This window comes from Falco punctatus, assembly GCF_963210335.1.
Source record: "Falco punctatus genome assembly, chromosome: 3".
NCBI lineage: Eukaryota > Metazoa > Chordata > Aves > Falconiformes > Falconidae > Falco > Falco punctatus.
In genome coordinates this window covers 45,545,280-45,563,981 of record NC_137582.1, presented here as the reverse complement: position 1 = coordinate 45,563,981, position 18,702 = coordinate 45,545,280, and the positions used below count along the sequence as shown (strand labels likewise).

Sequence of the window (18,702 nt, the reverse complement as noted above, 5' to 3'; positions counted from 1 at the left end):
TGATAATGCTGATAAGAAAAAACAGCTGACTGTTTAAATATGTAGCAAAGCATAGGAATTGTAGCAGTTGGAAAATGAATATTGTTTTACTTCTACATTTTAGTCTTACTTCAGTGATTTCAAAGGTAGTGGTTTGCTCATTTTGGTGGTAAGCCTGCATTCCCCGTGTTCTAATCTTACTTTGTTAGGTTGTCAGGGTGTCAACCTGCTGTTAGCTTATCCTTTTCGCCAATTCAGACATTCAGGTCTGGTAAGGCTTTTTGAATTGTATCTAGCCTGCACATCTCCTGTAAAAACGGTTATGTTTTTATTCTTTCTAAATTATGATGTAATCTTATTTTTGTCTTAAAGCCTGTAACACATTATCTGGTGAAATGGTGTTCGCTTCCTTATGAAGACAGCACTTGGGAGCTCAAGCAAGACATCGACCAAGCTAAGATCGAAGAATTTGAGAAACTGATGTCTAGGGAGCCAGAAATGGAGCGTGTGGTAAGAATTGGCTCCATATAGAGGATTTTATTTGAAAATAGTAAAGTAATGTGGTCTTTCAGAAACCACTAATGGGATTTGCTGTATTTGAAACAGGAGCGACCTCCTGCCGATGACTGGAAAAAATCGGAGAGTTCCAGGGAGTATAAAAACAATAACAAACTCAGGGAATACCAGTTGGAGGGAGTAAACTGGCTTCTTTTCAATTGGTACAACACGTACGTAAAACATTGCTTACTGCTGAATTCTGCTTTGGAAAAGCTTTTACAGCTTATTTGAAACAATAACCTTTTAAAGTGATCTTCAAAAGTTAGGTTTTAGAGTTATTTATGTCTCACTTTTTGCTGCAGGAGTCATACACAAGCTAATTTTGGGTGGATAACATAACATTATATAAAACATGAGTATTTTGGATAGATCTTGTGGCATACTTTTGCATATGTTCATGCGCACCCCTGCTGCCTGTTCCACCCCCAATTGAACTTGAGAGGTACATAAAATGGATATATCCATACTTGTTGCATCACGAATCACAACATCTATTGAAAATGCAAAAATACGATGTCTTTTCAGTGTAAACTCGCCATTCTGAAATTTCTGGTTTACTCAGTTTAAGTTTCTTACTGATTTTCCATGTTTTAAGCTAGGAATAAATCGTTCAGACTGTTTTTATTATTGTTTTCAGACGAAACTGCATTTTAGCAGATGAAATGGGGTTGGGAAAGACTATCCAGTCCATTACGTTTCTCTATGAGATATATTTGAAAGGAATCCATGGTCCTTTCTTGGTTATTGCGCCATTGTCCACAATTCCCAACTGGGAAAGGGAGTTCCGTACCTGGACAGAGTTGAATGTGGTTGTCTATCATGGGAGTCAAGCAAGCCGGCGGACCATTCAGTTGTATGAAATGTATTTCAAAGATCCACAGGTAAAAGCTCTTCATGATTTTTCTTTATCTCTTTTCTTACATATGCTTTGCTGTTTATTAATTTAAGCATCAATTAGGTTTTTAGTAACGATACAGTAGGATTTAGCTAGTAATGAAGGCATATGTATTAGCAGAGAGAGTGCTTTTTAGTGGTAGCGAAGAGATAGCTGGAAATGGAAGGGGACCAACAGTTACTGAGGCGGTGCAACTCTTATTCAGGGTTTCATTGTTTCGTGCAAGGTTTTCATTATTTTGCATTCCTGAGGAGAGCTGGCAGAAAAGATTCTTAATGGAGAAAGTACTTTAATTGGAACTAAGCTTAAAAATCAATCTTTGCCTATCATCCCAGGAAAATACCAGCTTGCAGAAATTAAACTTGTTGATGCTGCTTTATCAGATTTTGTAAGTCAGATATATTTTGAATCTGTGTTACTGCACTCAGGTTGAATAATTCCTACGAGAGAAGGAAAGCAGATAAAGGAAAGGCTGAGGGTAGAAACAAAATTATTTGGAAAACTGAAGCTATAAAGAGCAACAGATCTCTATGCTGACGTACATGGCCTTGCCCAGAGCAAATAAACAGGGTTGAGGGGAAATAATGTGCATGTATTGAATGTTATAGCAAAACAACGTAATCCTCCTCATGTAAGAGAGGAATAGAGTGGAAGTTCAGACTGATTTGATATATTGAGGAGTATTTTTTTCCAACAGCTTTAAAGAAGTGATAGTGGTGAATTCATACATCTAGATTTTCTGTAAAGCATTTGATTTTATGCCACTAGATATTTTGATTAATAAACTAGGATGATATAAAATCAATGTGGCACACATTAAGTGGATTTAAAACTGGCTAACTGATATTTCTTGATGTAATTGTAAATGAGAAATTATTTGCATTTCCAGCATAGTTCTTCAGGGATTGGTTCATGTCCATGAGCTATATAACACTTTTATCAATGACCTGAAAGAAAACATAAAATCATTACTGAGGAAGTTTTCAAATGACACAAAGATGGGGAGAGTGGTAAATAATTAAGACAGTTCGTGGATACAGAGTAAGCTGTATTACTTAATAAATTGGCTCCAAGTTAACAATACTAAGAACAGCTAAATATAGGGCTATCTGTGGACACGGAATGGAGATGATTCTTACAGTAGGGAGAGCTCAGTTCTGGGAAGGCTGCAAGACAAATGCATATCCTTTTGTGTCATGACACACAACCAGTTAAACATGAGTTCATACTGTGAGACTGGTTAAAAGGGCTAGTCCTAGTGCAAGTGTGTAGGAGGAAAGAAATTATATTAACGAGTAGAAAAGTTGCAGCATTCTTCTCTTTGTCAGTCATGTGGCGGGTAGTCCAGTTCTGCCTCTGTCTACCTCTCACTTCCTGTCCTCAAAAACAGCGTTGAGAAACCAGAGTCTTAGAGCAAAGCTATGAGGATGCTTGAGAGACAGATAATATGCTTTCACAAGGAAAGAATTGAGTAAAAACTGTTTTGAAAATGAGGACTATGGCACAAGTTGACATGCCATTAGAGCAAACAGAATCGCATGCTCTAAATAATGTAGAAAAATATTTAGTAATGTATAGCAGTTAGAAGTTATGTCTATTTGGCCTAGAAAATAACCATTTTCTCAACAATTTATCAAAGCAACTTTCAAATGAAAATCATATATGCTGTTGTTAAAGAACAGTTAAAGAGTAACAGTTGCTAACACTAAGAACTAATGGCTTATATTCCTTACAAAAATAACCATATTTAGCTTCTTACATAGATGTATAATACACAAACGAACTGGAATTGATTTGTACATTCTCTGGCTTAAAAATTATTTCTTATCAGAGATAGATACTTTATATAAAATTTAAAAATTTGTGTTGTCTCTTGTGAAGTGTTTCCTGTGTTAAAAATCATGTTTGTTATTTAAATGGTGCTTGTTCTCAGCACATTCTTCCCCTTAGGATGCTGCAGTTACATAGCATGAAACCTGAAGGAATGTCATCAGAAAAATCCCACTTACTGTGCAGATTCTTGGTGTTACTTTGACAATATTGTTTTGTTGATTTAACAGCAACTAAAAGGATCTCAAGCAAGATGCTGCAGGAAGTTTTATTCCCCCTGTTGTCATGTTCTTAACTCGTCCCTTGCAATGACCACAGCAGTCATTTGACCCCATAGCGAGTAATGACAAAACACTCCTGGCACAGAAAAATGGATCATTTTCTGCTGGCTTTGCTCGCTGAACTGGCTTAAGATGAGAATCAGACAATTGCCATGGTTGGAGATAAAGGAGAAATGGAGTGAACTCGTCTTTTGGTGGAAGCTAGCTTAGATATGTCATGAAATCCTTTCTGTGTTCTGTTGTTTGTAAGACAGTGTCAGCTGTGAAATGCACGGTAGAAAGTGAATTACAGGAAAAAAAGTCTCTTTATGTTCTGACAAAAAGAATCCCCATGTAGTGTTCATTCTGGCATCCTCTAAAGCACCATCAGTGGGCATGCGAAGGGGGCTGAGAAGGGAGAGAAAGCAGGCAGGCTTTGGCAGTATCCTTTCTAGTTCCCTTGCCAAACTCATCAACCCAGACATCGGCATCTTTGGCTTTTTAGGCCTTAACATGAAAAGAGGCCTCTCAAGCTGAACTGTTTCTCAGAAAGACAATTGAACATCGAGAAAATCTGAGTGGCTTTGAAGGGCAGTAATAAGACAGCATGCATATGAAGCATCTACCCCATCTGCAGTAGTACGATTTTTTTCAAAGTCAACACCAGTAACAAGACTCAAGTTGCTGTGAAAAGCTAGAGAGGAGTCAGTAACAGGTTACATTTCTGCAGTGGTGTGACTTCAACACTAAGGACACCATGTGACTGGAGATGTTCCCATAAAATCCCTTACTGCTTGTGAGGGTCATGTAGGAAAGCCTGTTCTGCTGTTCTTGAGCAGTATAACTGAAAGGTCCTTCTGGACCCCTTCCCTGGTTGGAATATCCAATAAACCAGTTGGTTTTCTGTAGTATTCTAACTTTCAAAAAGAGTTCTGTTGTAAGATCAGGAAAATTATATATAGCAAATAAAACTAGTAGCAGAGCCCTGCAAAACAGTTGACTTGTTTGTGAGGGAAATTTACTTCACAGTGTCACAAGGACTAAAAAGATAAACCACCTGGCTCACATGTAGAAATTGCCTTGGTTGATTTTTAACTGAAAATAATGCTATCGACGTTCAGGACTTTATCTGGCTTACCTGGTTCATTCCTTTTGAGCTTAGTGAGTGTTGGCCTAGAATATTTTCTTGCCTGCGTGGTTTTCTTCCCTGCTGAGAAGCTACTAAACTATGAATGTGCCATCAGCATAGGATTACTTCAGAGTCCTGCAAAGAATGGTTAGCGTGCAGCAGTTTAAGGTAGTATTTCATCAACAGAGACTCCATCTTTCACCAAAGATGACATCAAATTACATTTTACAAAGTGGCTATGACTTAGTTTTCCAGATGTCTTCCAGCAATAATTGGTTAACATGCACATTTCTTGCATCTGTTTTCTTATTCCTCAAACTGCAGTCTGAGGTTGGTGGGAAAAGACCATAATAATCTTTCACGGTTCCCATTGGTGGCATGTGCATCTTTTTAGAAGTCCACTTACACACATCCAATTGATCTTCTCAGTTTTTATCTAAGAGGTAATACCCCAAAACATAACCCAACTTTTATATTCATATCTAATTGTTGTACCTTGTGGCTACCTCTGTTGTTTGAGTTACTTCCAGAAGAATTTTCCAAACAGAAAAGGAAACTGCTACCTATTAGGAAGATTGATTTCCTCAATGGAGGACCTTTTTTGAGTAAATGGATACGAAATTTCTGTGGTTCCAACATCAGAGAACTTCATTTGAATGCCATGCTGAAACAGGATAAATTGATTCCTATTTGCCTAAGAATGCACCTGTGACAATGACATAGGTCACTTTCCTGATAGTTTCTGCATTTGAATTTCTCAAATGTGACATTAAATAGGATTACTTTAGGATTCTTTCCCGTACTCCCCAAGTGCTGGAGGCCTGCGAGTGTTGAAGAACAATATCATTCACCCTCTAAAGCTCTTGGAGAGCTTTTGGAACTTCCTGCTTGATTTACTCCTGTGTTCTTCACTACAACATTTGACTGTCTTTCAAATAATGTGAGCTGTTGTGGCAAGACCACTGTGCCTATTTTAATGTGAGATTTAGCGCTACATATATAATCAAGGGTCCCTCTTATGAGTTTTGCTTCACCTGGATATGCTGCTTCTATGTAGTGATAATTTTTGAGGAGTACTGCTTGCCATACAGTCGTGAGGTTGCTCATGGAAGTGTTCTCCACTACTTGGAAAAAATTTCCTGGGCTACATTCTTGTATTCTCACAGTTACAACTGGCCCATGAAAAGGTTACAGCATTTCAAACTGCTGGCTTTCTAAGTTGCCCACTTAATGTATCTTCATCTGCTGTTTGTTGGGTAACAACTCTTTTTCTCCTGAAGATATATGTTTCTGGACTATACCATGAGAAAGAACTGTTGCACAGGTCATTACTTAGTCTGAAATACTCTTGGATGTGCATGGGCAGATTTAATACTGAGTTCAGGATATCAGGTTTCCAATCATTTTACTGAGTCGGTAGCCAGTTCTGACCCCCACAGTTTGGAGAGGATTATGTGCAGGCCACTTATAAAAGGATTCAGACATGCACATGTTTGAAGGAAGAAATTATCACCTTACTCTATAATACCTGTTATTAGGAAATATGTTCAATACAACCCATGACATAGTCATGCTTTGAAAACATAGAGTAGCTTTGAACTTGTTGAGGCCTGTCCTTAAAGAGACAGTGTTTCTGCAGAGACAGTGACACTGGAGATACCAAGTTATGTATTTCTTTGAATAACATTGGGAAGAAATATAGCATAATGTCAGAAAGGTGTTCATTTCATTATCTTGAGTAAAGTTTATTCAGGGTTATTTTTGGAACAGCATCTTAGTATCAGTCCTGAAAATAAAACCCTCAACTAACCAAATAAATAGTGAATATGGTGCCAGACAGCATGTAAATTGTCCTGTTGAACTTTGCTTGACACAAATTTACAAAAATGACAGGGAAATGTATGCAGAGATATACATTCTACATTTAAGAGGTCAGAGATTTGCTTGTTTTCAAAGCTGTTTACTAGAATTGTAGATGTTTTGGATACTCAGTGTCCAGCAGGAAAAAATAATTGTTTATTGGGAGCAAAATGTTCTAATGGTAATAAAAATGAAGCCTTAACATACTTCGGGCTTATTTGGATCATTTGGGATGACCATCACACACCTTTGACTTAAAAGAAAATTCTCTTGACAGAATCTGAAAACCTTACGTGAATGTTGCAGCAATACATTAATGCTTCAAGGCATTAGTATAATCCATATGAATTATGACTGAAATACTTCTATAACATGTTTGTAAAGAATATGCAATGATTGTGTGAACTTTTACAGGATTAAAAACAGCTAGCGTGAAACCAGTAGTAAATTACACATTTGTATTCCCTCATTGAATCAATGGTAATGACTACATTTACTTAAAATATCTTGCCCATTATACCGTTCTGTATTTTTATAGAATGAATTTTGAAAATGAAACAAATGTACTTCCTTTCTTTGCCAGGGAGTTTACTTCAACTTTTTCTGTTCTTTTTAGGGCCGTGTGATAAAGGGGTCCTACAAGTTCCATGCCATTATCACAACATTTGAAATGATCTTGACTGACTGCCCAGAGCTGCGTAACATTCCATGGCGTTGCGTGGTCATTGATGAGGCCCACAGGCTGAAAAACAGGAACTGTAAGCTTTTGGAAGGCCTCAAGATGATGGACCTGGTTAGTGTGTACATCTCTTACATTTGCATCTTCTGTGTTTCTATTACTCCTTATCTACAGTTGCATCACAAAGTGAAATAAAAGGTTTTCTTCTCAAGTAAAATCATCAAGTGCTAAGAAAAATGAGGGAATGCACATAAGAACGTCTTTAAAATACCTAGAAGCATATGCATACCTTCGGGTTTGGAGTGCTGACGTTTCCTAAGTCTCTTCTTTGGTTTAGACCTAGAATTATGTGGATTCTGTTAAGATAATCAGGGTAAATTCGTGCTTTCCTTTCTCTCTTTTTATGTGACTTACTCCATAGTAATTTCTTCACATAGACATTTATTTAAAGGTATAGTGTGGTCAGGTGGCCAAATACAGGTGTGGGAGTTAAACTGCTGTGCATTAATGTCAACTCTAATTTTAAGTTATTTTGTGGCCATAAGGATGTTCTTTCAGGCTGACTAAGGAAGGGAAAAGTGAGTTGATTTCTGATGCTAATATAAATGTTATATACACAAAATACATGTATTAAGCACACAGAGAAAAATAAGGTGATGGTTTTTAAAGGTTTTACCATTTTAAAGGCAAAATAATAATTACTTTTTTTCCTGACCAGAAGATTCTTTAAAAATGGGAGAGAAATGCCATCATGCCAAGTTAAAACCTGGAACTCAGGATGTCTTATTTCTGATGATAAAGAGGAATAAACATTAGCTTACGCAATCACTGGTGACCTATAGGTTGCTTTTAGTTTCTTTTTCCGTTTGTTAAACAATACTTTTCTTGAAGGTGAATGAAAGTTTGTAAAAATGCTGTATACAATTTGTTTTTCTTATTATGGTTGCTATTAGAGGAAAGCTGAACTTATAGGTGTGGCTATAGGTGGGGATCAGGGATGTCTTACTTCAGTTCATGTTCTACTAAATTCATTTTTGACCTTGGGTAGTTTCTTAAACTCTCTGGGCTCCTCCTGTAAAGCAGTATGCAGCTTTTACTCTTGTCTCTGCCAGTCTTACGCTCTGTTGTGTGTAGATGGAAAGTAAGACTCTACTTCAGGTTTTCCTGTGTTAGAAACTTACACCTGCCCTGAAGAGATTCATGCACTGAGTCTATTGGAGGTGTGGTGAATCGATGGATTTATACTGGAAGTGATGGGATAAATTCAGCTGTTGTTTTGCCATTTAAAGTTCGTTATACTTGTGAAACAGCTGGGATCAGTAAAATCTCATCTTTATCTGGAGGAGTTTTGGAGGTGCTTAAGTAGCAGAGTGTTTTCCTGGGCTATCACTGAAGGAAGGCCAGAATACTAGTTAGATATGTCTTGAAAAGACATTTTGTGTCTTTTGTGCAATATGTAAGTAGTTGGGGGGGTGAGGGGAGGGAAGCAAAGATGAGAGATACACAAATATTTTTCTTTACTATATGTATTTCTCCATTGAAAATTAATTTAGATAGATTCAAAGGCAGCTATTTCTTAACCTTTCAGGAACATAAAGTGCTGCTTACTGGAACCCCTTTGCAAAACACAGTAGAAGAGCTATTTAGCTTGCTTCACTTCTTGGAACCAGGTCGCTTCCCCTCAGAAACCACATTCATGCAAGAATTTGGTGATCTGAAAACTGAAGAACAGGTAAACTTCTCCTGCATTCTTACTTTTTTATTTAGGTAGAGTGAATTTATCCATTTTATTATATCTGAACTTCACTTGTTTTTACAAATAATAGCTATTTACTTTTTGGAAGATCCAAAAAGTTTTATCCCTGGTTTTTTGTTTGTTTTCATTTTGTTAAGTTTTTTGCTTTTGACCAAAAGGCTTTTTGCCTTATCACTGAGGGTTTTATCCTTTGTCCATTGGTCATACAGAAACAGGGAAAGTTTCCTCTCATTGAAATGTGTTACTTGAAAATGGGGAGTGGGGTGTCTTCTAACAGTTGCTGGATGAAAATATTTTTAAATTGTTTGTTCACTCTAAAAGAATGAATTTGTCAGTTGACATTCTTCCTTAAGCCTCAGTATCAGCGTGAGGAGACTGTACTCTGTAACTTCTGTGGAGCTAACATCTGAGAGTTTTATCAATGACTTCTGTGCAAACAAGAACATATTTGAAACCTAGTTTAGCAAGAGGTAACCAAATGGAAAGAAAAATTTTTGACTGACTCGGAAACAGATTTCTCAGGCTGTGCAATAAAAGAAGTGCATAAATCAATGCAAAATGAAAGACCTCAGTGCAGCATGTTTTAGATCTAAAATGTAAAAGCTTCTCATGATCATATATGATTTATATATCATGATTTATATATAAAATTTAAATGTCATCTTGTATGCAGGAAAATGTTTTAAAAAGTCAATAGGTAACAGGCCAATCACCTTAACATTAGAAATTAACTGAAGCATGGCATCTTAATTTAGGCACCTTAATTGGGCCCTTTGTACCCTGTGATAAAGTAAATTTATGACTGCATGCATTTTGGTGTGCAGCTTTGTTGGTTTTGTCTGAAAATTCAATTTCTGGTATTTCTAACTTTTGACTGCTTGAATTTGTTAACTTTCTTTGAGAGCAACTCTTCCATTCTTTCATAGGTAATAGTCTAAATTACAAACCAGCTCTCCCCTAGCCCCTTACCTCCTGGAAAAATCATAGCATGTCCCGCGGGAATCATAGGATATGTTTCCACAGATTGTGCAGGCAGTTGCATGCCAGTCAGAATGGACTCTGACCTGACTGGAAGTGAGCCAGCTCTGATCCAGAAGCCATGTAGTCCTGTTAATACAGTGTTTAAGCTGGAGTTAATATATCCTAACTCTCAGCTTTTGTCTGGCCAGCTCAAAATGTCAGCAGAGCTGAACTGGGAATTTTTGAAGCCATACAGGGAAATATTGCTAAAATAATGCCATCAGCCATGAACAGAATTGGAGCCTGGATTGCTTGGGCCAATAAGTTGTAGAAGAACTACCTTCTTTGCTGACACACCATTAGATGTTTTAGAATTTATCTTTCAAGTGATGGGAGAGATTATGTGTTAATGAATTGGGTTTTCTTCTCCATTCTTTGCAGTCCTATTCCATGTATTTTTTTTAATGGTTCATCCCTTTGTACTAATTTATCTTTTTCTCCTAAAGTTGCTTTATTATTAAGGGGATTATGTGAATTCAGGAGAAAGTGTCTTTGCTGTGCAAAGTGTTTGTGTTTCTGCTGTGCAGCTCTGCATCAGGACATGATAACTATTTTCAGGGTGAATTACCAGCTTTTCAACGCAAGTGGTTTTTACTTTGACAGACTACCTAAAACAACCCTAAACTCCAGTCTGTTTTTATATGGAATATGTTTGAGCTTTTTAGGTAAAGGACTTTACAAAAATCTGACAAAATTTGGTTGTTTTTTGGGTTTGGTTTTGTTGGTTTTTGTTGGTTTTGGAAAATAGGCATTTATTCTCCCCTTCCCTGTTTAGGATATGTCTCAAAGTATATATTGCAAGACCTGGAGACACTAAAATGATCAGTGCGTTAAAACTTTACAAAAATAAAACGTTTTCATTTTGAGACCAAGCCTAAATAGTTTTTCTATTTCAGTGGATGTCAAAACTAGGGAAATAAGAGAAGAATTAGAAGCAGATATATAAAGAAGTAAAACAGCTTTAAACACTGTGTTTAGTGTTCAGAAGTTAACTGCAAAACTCAATCTTACAGTCAGATTTGCTTATATAGCTCTGCTTACTTGGGGTTAGCTCTGGATGACTGGTGTGCAGTACTGTCCTTGTTCAGAAGGATAGTTCTAAGCAAGGTCTGTTTATTAACATGCAGTAAGCAGTAGGGTCACATGCTAAAAATTTACTTTAGAAATGTATATGCCACTGAGTTAACAAGGAGAACTCAGTCTTTAGGTCACTGAGGAAAGATGTTTTTATAAATGCTCTCTACATGGGATCTGAGGTAGGAAACAGGGATTTTAGATTTAAGGAAACTGAAAAATAAATATTTGAAGCCTTGCAGTTTTCAGTCATTTACTAAAGACATATTTCCTAGGTGCAAAAACTCCAAGCTATTTTGAAGCCGATGATGTTGAGACGTCTCAAGGAGGATGTAGAAAAGAACCTGGCCCCCAAAGAGGAAACCATCATTGAAGTTGAGCTGACGAATATTCAGAAGAAATACTACCGTGCTATTCTTGAAAAGAATTTCACGTTTCTTTCCAAGGGTGGAGGTCAGGCAAATGTACCGAATCTTTTAAACACTATGATGGAACTAAGGAAATGCTGCAATCATCCATACCTTATTAATGGTAGGCTGCCTGTTTTTCTCCTCGTTTGACAAATGGTTGTAAGGAAGTTCAGTGAGTTAGAAATTATATTCTAGTGTGACTTCTTACTTATGTATTTATTTTAAGTAGAAAAGTGAGATAACCTTTTAAGTTCTCTTTGGTATGGATATCTGCTAGCCAGGATGGCATTGCTTTTGAAGACATTTTTTCCAAGGCTTCCTAGCCCTGATGGACTTAGCGTTGGTATTGTCAAGTTTTCCTTTCTGTTATTTCTGATAAACAAGACTCCAGTTACCATGCAGGTTGTTGGCTGCTGGCGTAAATATGGCAATTTTTTCTTCAGAGTTACAGTTAGCTGCTACTTATTTTCTTGCCACAGAACTTCATGAGATAGTAACTTAAAATTTCTGAATAAAACTTGTGGAAGATCAGGCCTGTTTTTATGGCCACGTATTGTCTGTTTGTTTTCCTGATCTAACTAGTCAGAAAAAAAATATGTAAATGTCATCTTAGACTTTAATGATAAATACTGTTTTTCAGTATGATGCTATTGGTTTTAGATCAGTATTATCCATGGCAAGTACTATAGAATCACAGAATATCTCAAGCTGGAAGGAATCCACAAGGATCATTGAGTCCAATTCCCTGCTTCTGGCAGGACTACATAAAACTAAATCACGTGACTGAGAATGTCATCCAGATGCTCCTTGAACTGTGACAGGCGTGGTACTGTGACCACTTACCTGGGGACCCTGTTCCAGTGACCGACCGTATGATGAACCAGCTTGCTACAGCTGTCTGAAGTATGCTAAACTTGAACGTGTTGGCCAAAGGAGATCTTCCCTTTGAGGAAGTAACACAAGCCTCCATACAGGGTTCCATTCTGCTAGTTTCTAGTTTCCCAGCACCTCTTCCTTACTGTATATATATGATTTATGCTATGGTTGGTTTAATGCTGGTTGTAAGCATCATGGTAAAGACTGGTTTGTTCAAGAACCATATGTGATTTCAGTTTTTTTATTGTATGGCTTCAATATTGCAGTGCTTACATTTTTTCTTGACATTTTTTGTTTAAATGGGGGGAGAAAAAATGCTTAAACTGATTAATGACATGACATCTAGTTATATTTCATGCGCAAGCAATTATACCAAAGACCTAATACAGGGTTACTCCAAAGTACTTCAACCCAGTCATGCTGGTGGGCTGCTCAATTTCTAAACTCAGATGAGCATACAGTAAAGTAGTTTTGTCTAGGATTTTTTTTGTTTGTTTGTTCTTTGTTTTAAATAAATCCATTATATAAATGAGTTTGTCAGAAACTGGTTTAGATGTTTCAGGTTATGAGCTTCTGAACTTGATGCTTTTTACATTTCTTGATCTTCGGCTAGTTTTAACCTTGCCATTATTTTTGCTTTATTTCATGTTTGCTGAAGGAAATAAAGTGAATATTTTGCTGCCGCTTTGTTTTGTCAAATAGAGTTCATAAGTTGCAAAACTTACAGTGTTGCCTACAGCAGTGCTTTTTTTTTTCCTCCCCTCACAAGTTTTTTATCATTTATTGTTGTTAAAGAGTGCTGAAGTCCAGTTGGCTATATAGAAAATTTCAAGTATTTTTTGATGACTGTATTTTAACCCTCGTAAGGGGAAGTGGGTTTGTCTCTTGAACGCTTTTGCCTTTTGTAATAACCCTTTTGTTACTTTTGAATACTTGGACTTGCTTGGTGTCATGTAGCAATATGACAGGCAGGTCAAGCCTTCAGGTTTGAGGGAAAAATAAATAAATCCTGACTATAATTAGCGTGGATAGAACTAAATAAGTATGTTCTTTGTAGTTCTAGGACAGAAAGTACTCTTACATCCTGTAGTTGTCTGAGCCTACAGTTTTGTTTTGTTGATTGATAATTAACATCTTTATACTTAGAGTGATGGCATAAGTTTATTGTTAGTTCTACCAAGACGTCTTGCAGTGCTACTACAGAATGTTGTATAGTGTTCTCCTGATGAACAATTTGTTGCAGCAGCAGGTTCTCGAGACTGAACTGCTTTTATAAAGGTGTCTCTGAATTCTTTTCATTTTTTTTCCCAGTTTACAGGTTTTGTGAACAAGCAGTACTGCATTGTGCATTTGAATATCCAAGTAGAATGCTGTATGTTTTGTTTTGCATCAAAATTGCAAGCAAGTCTTCTAGATAATCTTCAGTTAAGAGCCGTAGAAGGTTATATGATGGAATTAGTGTGGTAGGAGTTGAATGTGAGGTGCTTTTTTATTTGTTTCTTGATTGGTAGATCTGTTCTGTGGAGGGGAGAATGGTGGTCTGCTGAGACTGTCTTTGAGTAGACTTCTCGAGGGAGTTACTGCGTTGTGTGTTCTCCAACCAACTTGGACAAAGCATTGTCTGTCATTTTTCTTAGAGCTGGACACCTTGTTTTCTCCATAGCAACCATTCTCAAGTACTTCTACATCATTCCTCTTTCTCTGTCTCAGAGAGGCAGCAGTGGGGAGCGCGTTTGTACTTACACATCCTAAAGTGCTGAACACTGGAAACATTTCTTACTCTGTTCCTTTTGCCCTCTTGTGCCCTGGAAGTCTTCCTAATTAGGAGGGAAGTGGGGGTTTCCCTAATGAACCAAGCACACATTCAAACACCTTGCTTTCATTCCCTGCTAAAAATCAGCTAGGATAGGAACTAGTGTAACAAACCTATAGGTGCTACTACGTCAAGTAACTTTTTGTGTAACAGGCTACTCAGTGTACATCCCTTGATTGCATTTCAAGGAGAAATGAAACAGACAGGGTGGTCTTGTACAGTATATGGCTCAGACAGGTTTATTGAAAGAGCAGATTTTTGAAGGTCATGGTCTGTTATGGAAGTGGGTTTTCCTGAGACTGAGCTCTCATACTGAAAATTCACCATTCATTAGACCTGTTTGTGAGTTTGTTGTGGTGTGCTTGGCTTAGGTCGTTTGCTTTTGCACATGCTGTGTTTGCATATTGATTTACTTAGTAATGAAACTTAAATTTGGGTATCACAGTTAACTAAGAAATAAATTATGTAACTAAGAAAGATTGCTGAAGTTACTGTATATGAACTACGTGATAGCCTACTAGATCCTGAAACTGCCTAAGCTCAGTATGGAATCTGAGATTTACTACCTAAATTCTGGCCGTTTCACAAGGAAGGGAAGTGTTATGATTGAAGGGAACTTGAAGGAGTGTCTGATTGTACTGCTTTCACATGGATTTATTTTTCTTATGTGCAAATCATTAGGATCGGTAATGCTTGGAGTCAGGAATCCAGATAAGGAAAATTCAGGGATGTAAAACTGCCTTCAAGTGCAGTCACATCTTGAGTCTGTTAAGTTGTGTAAAAGCTAGTAGTGCAAGTGTATTGAGTAATACAAAGCTGTCAGCCTGCTTAGGGTGGTGTCTAGTTGAGACACCACGTTACAGTAGGCACTGAACCAGCAATCACACAGGGAGGGTGTGTTTGCATGTTTGTTTACAGGCATCTACTTAGAACTGGGATATGAGAGAGATGCTCAGCAGAAGCCTGGCAGTAAGCTGTTCTTTGCCCCTCCCCCAACCCTCCCACGTTTCCTTGTGTTACTCAAAAGCAGTATTGAAGCTGAACATTACACAAACCAGGAATACTTTGAGCTACATTTTGTTTAAAAAAAAACAAAACAAAACACACACACACACACAACCCACCAAAACCTAAAACAAAAACAAAAAACAGAGGGACTGGAAAACACAGCTCCAAAAAAGGGTTATTTGGATGTGAAATAAGCTTAGAATGAAGATTCCTAACCATTTACTTAGCCAAGAATAGTAATATGATCATTCTTGGAATAGTCCACTGTGTGTAGAAGTGACATAAAAAACGAGATAAAAGCATAGGAGTGGTTGAAGCGAAAACTTGATCTGTAGTCTTTTGGTAATGAGCAGTACAAGGATATATTTGCATGTCATTCATAGGCAAAGAGAGTGGCAAGAAGATCTTTTGACTAATTCTGGAAAGAATGTATACATTGGATAGTTCCATCAAATTGAACAAAAAAAACACATTCAGTGAGAAAAGAAAGGTAAACAGAAGGTAAAATAAATTTCACAGCTGCTTATTCACACACACACATCCCAGTTAGTTTTTTCATTGTTTGAATGTTGATTCTATAATTAATTATGGAAGGATCAGATCCAGGTCATGCACGTGTTTAAGCCTTGTTTTGGTTCTGGAGGCACAGACATCAAGTGTGACTTGTATTTCTTGTATTTTCCTGTGGAAAAGAGGTATTTAAAAATGGGGCAGAAAGTCCATTTGATCAGTTTCAATATGGTTTACTTTTTCATCTTTTCCCCTAATTTTCATTAAATTGAGCGCATCAAATAGTTGTATGAATTTATTTAGGAAAGGGTTTAGTCTTGCTTAAAAGAGGGGGAGAAAAAAAAAGAATGTTCAAAGTTACTTTTTATTTATGCTGTATTTGTGTATATGTTTGCTTTAAATTTAAGCTTAATATTTTTTATAAATGTTTATTCACATAATGCTTAAAACATTCCTGCAGTTTCTATAGGGTATTGAAGGCGAGCTCATTGTTTATTAATAAAACCCTTTGCAGTGTTCATGTATTGCTGTCCAATCTTTGCAGGTGCTGAAGAGAAAATTTTGGAAGAGTTTAAAGAAACACACAATGCCGACTCTCCAGATTTTCAGCTCCAGGCAATGATCCAGGCTGCTGGCAAGCTAGTACTGATTGACAAGCTGCTGCCAAAACTGAAGGCTGGTGGCCACAGGGTGCTTATCTTTTCCCAGATGGTGCGCTGCTTGGACATACTGGAAGACTACCTCATTCAAAGACGGTGAGAGCAACAATATAATACAATTCTAAATAAGCTGTGCTTTCCTCAGTGGCCACAGTATTTAACCTGTGAGTAATCCATATTGAAAAGGAATGAAATTCAAACACTTCAGACAGATCACTACAGAAAATAATGTAAAGGGAAAAGCATACCTGTAAGTTGCCGGTACTGAGATTTTTGTTTCAGCTGAATACAAAATGACCTCATCTGGAGAGCTTTAAACTTCTTAGTTCACTACTCAGTTAAATGTTTTAGTGGCTCTAGAGTTTTTTAGCTTAAGCTTAAATGTTTATTTCATTCCTTGGATTACAAGTCTGTTCTTTACCAAAAGATTTGAAGCAGGATACAAAGTAGTATGTCTTCCACTGATGAAATTAGTGGTACAGGAACAGTCACTCAGTCTGTTGTAGTTCTTTTGACTCTGTAGTTCTGTAGTTGCGTATTTTCCTCTCTTTTTTTGTTCTTGTTTGTTTGGTTGGTTGGTTGTTTTTTTTGTTATTGCATATTCTTACAAAGAAACAGTAGTTCTCCTTATAATGCATCTTCATTTCAGGTACCCATATGAACGGATTGATGGCCGAGTAAGAGGCAACTTGCGTCAGGCAGCTATTGACAGGTTTTCCAGACCTGATTCTGATAGGTTTGTTTTCCTGCTGTGTACAAGGGCAGGAGGTTTGGGCATTAATCTTACTGCTGCTGATACCTGCATCATTTTTGATTCAGACTGGAACCCCCAAAATGACCTCCAGGTAATATTACAAGAGATGATTTTATTGAAAATTTTTCTTTGCCTTTTTGCTGTGAAATTTTCTTCACCTACAAGAGAAATTATCTGTTGTCCCTCTCTTGAAAGTATAAAGATTATTATTTATATTGAAAGCAATAACTTTTAAAGTAAGTTCTTTGTATTGATTATTTTTCTTTCTTCCTTTTGTTACCTCTGTGTATCTGTCTTTGTTTCATCAGGCTCAGGCACGATGTCACAGAATAGGACAGAGCAAATCGGTGAAAATTTACAGGCTGATAACAAGGAATTCTTATGAAAGGGAAATGTTTGACAAAGCTAGCTTGAAGCTGGGCCTTGATAAGGCTGTGCTACAGTCTATGAGCGGAAGAGAAAATGCTACAAATGGGGTGAGAATTAATATGCTAAGGTGCACAATCAACAAATACTGTGAATGTGTAACACTTTTCTTGCTTGTTTGCGTTTTAGCTGGAGAACAGTGGGTTTCAGATGGAGCATGGCATGTTCCCTCAATCCTCATCCATCCATTCTCATCATTCCACCCTTTACATTATGTTGATCCTGGCACTTTTTGGTGATCTTGTAGTCAGCTTTTTCTGGTGTAGCCTTTATGCTTTGGACTTTCTTTGCTTTAGCTTTTTGTCAGGTTAGTAAGTTAAATCTACTCCCGGGAGGAGTTTAGCAGTCATCAGACCTAAAGTAAAGGGATTCAGTGACAATGAATTATTAAATCATTTAAACTGCTCATATAACTTCATCCTAAGCATTTTGTTGTTTGTATTCTTATTTTAAAGGTGACTTCACCATGAATGTTTAATTGATCGACACCACATTATCTTAAGAGTTTCAGTTCTTAAAATGCTAAATAAGAGGACAATCAGTCCAGTTATGCTGTCAGATGTACATATTGTTTGATGTAAAAAAAATAAATCAAAAAAACACTAAACCCTTCTTACATGTTACAGGTGCAACAGCTTTCTAAGAAAGAAATAGAAGATCTTCTGCGAAAGGGGGCATATGGTGCTCTGATGGATGAGGAAGATGAAGGGTCTAAGTTTTGTGAAGAGGATATCGATCAGATTCTCTTAAGGCGAACACACACAATTACTATTGAATCTGAAGGAAAAGGCTCAACATTTGCAAAGGTGTGCATTGGCATTTAGAGGAAAATTAATAAAATATGATCAGGATAAATGGAAGTAGTGTTAAATTGCCTTCTGTGTCAATTTAGCTTTTCAGTGTACTTGTCTTTGATATTTACCTCACAAATGTTGGGATATCTGTATTTCCAGTCATGGTGGTTTCCAGGCTTACCTTTCTTCTTTCTTGAAACTACCACTTTGTAAGTCCTAAGTGTTGTACTTAGCAGTGAAAATAGGTATTATTTGTAGCATGCAGTTAAGAAACCAATGCATGTGTTTTCACATTACTAGGCTAGTTTTGTTGCATCTGGGAACAGGACAGACATTTCCTTGGATGACCCTAATTTTTGGCAGAAGTGGGCAAAGAAAGCTGAGCTGGATATTGATGCTTTAAATGGAAGGG

General features: G+C 37.1%; 1 protein-coding gene across 10 annotated transcripts in view; it reads left to right on the top strand.

The window, feature by feature from the left end:
- The window catches only part of CHD7 (chromodomain helicase DNA binding protein 7), a 134,069-nt gene that overhangs the window by 97,575 nt on the left and 17,792 nt on the right, over positions 1-18,702 (top strand). For all 10 annotated transcript variants that reach the window (XM_080378276.1, XM_080378273.1, XM_080378271.1 and 7 more), the window contains 11 exons: positions 352-489; positions 586-707; positions 1,175-1,418; positions 7,128-7,304; positions 8,779-8,922; positions 11,316-11,571; positions 16,202-16,412; positions 16,966-17,161; positions 17,379-17,546; positions 18,123-18,302; positions 18,591-18,701. In XM_080378276.1, the coding sequence (XP_080234402.1) occupies positions 352-489; positions 586-707; positions 1,175-1,418; positions 7,128-7,304; positions 8,779-8,922; positions 11,316-11,571; positions 16,202-16,412; positions 16,966-17,161; positions 17,379-17,546; positions 18,123-18,302; positions 18,591-18,701 (1,947 nt within the window). The remainder of the gene's footprint in view (positions 1-351; positions 490-585; positions 708-1,174; positions 1,419-7,127; positions 7,305-8,778; positions 8,923-11,315; positions 11,572-16,201; positions 16,413-16,965; positions 17,162-17,378; positions 17,547-18,122; positions 18,303-18,590; position 18,702) is intronic.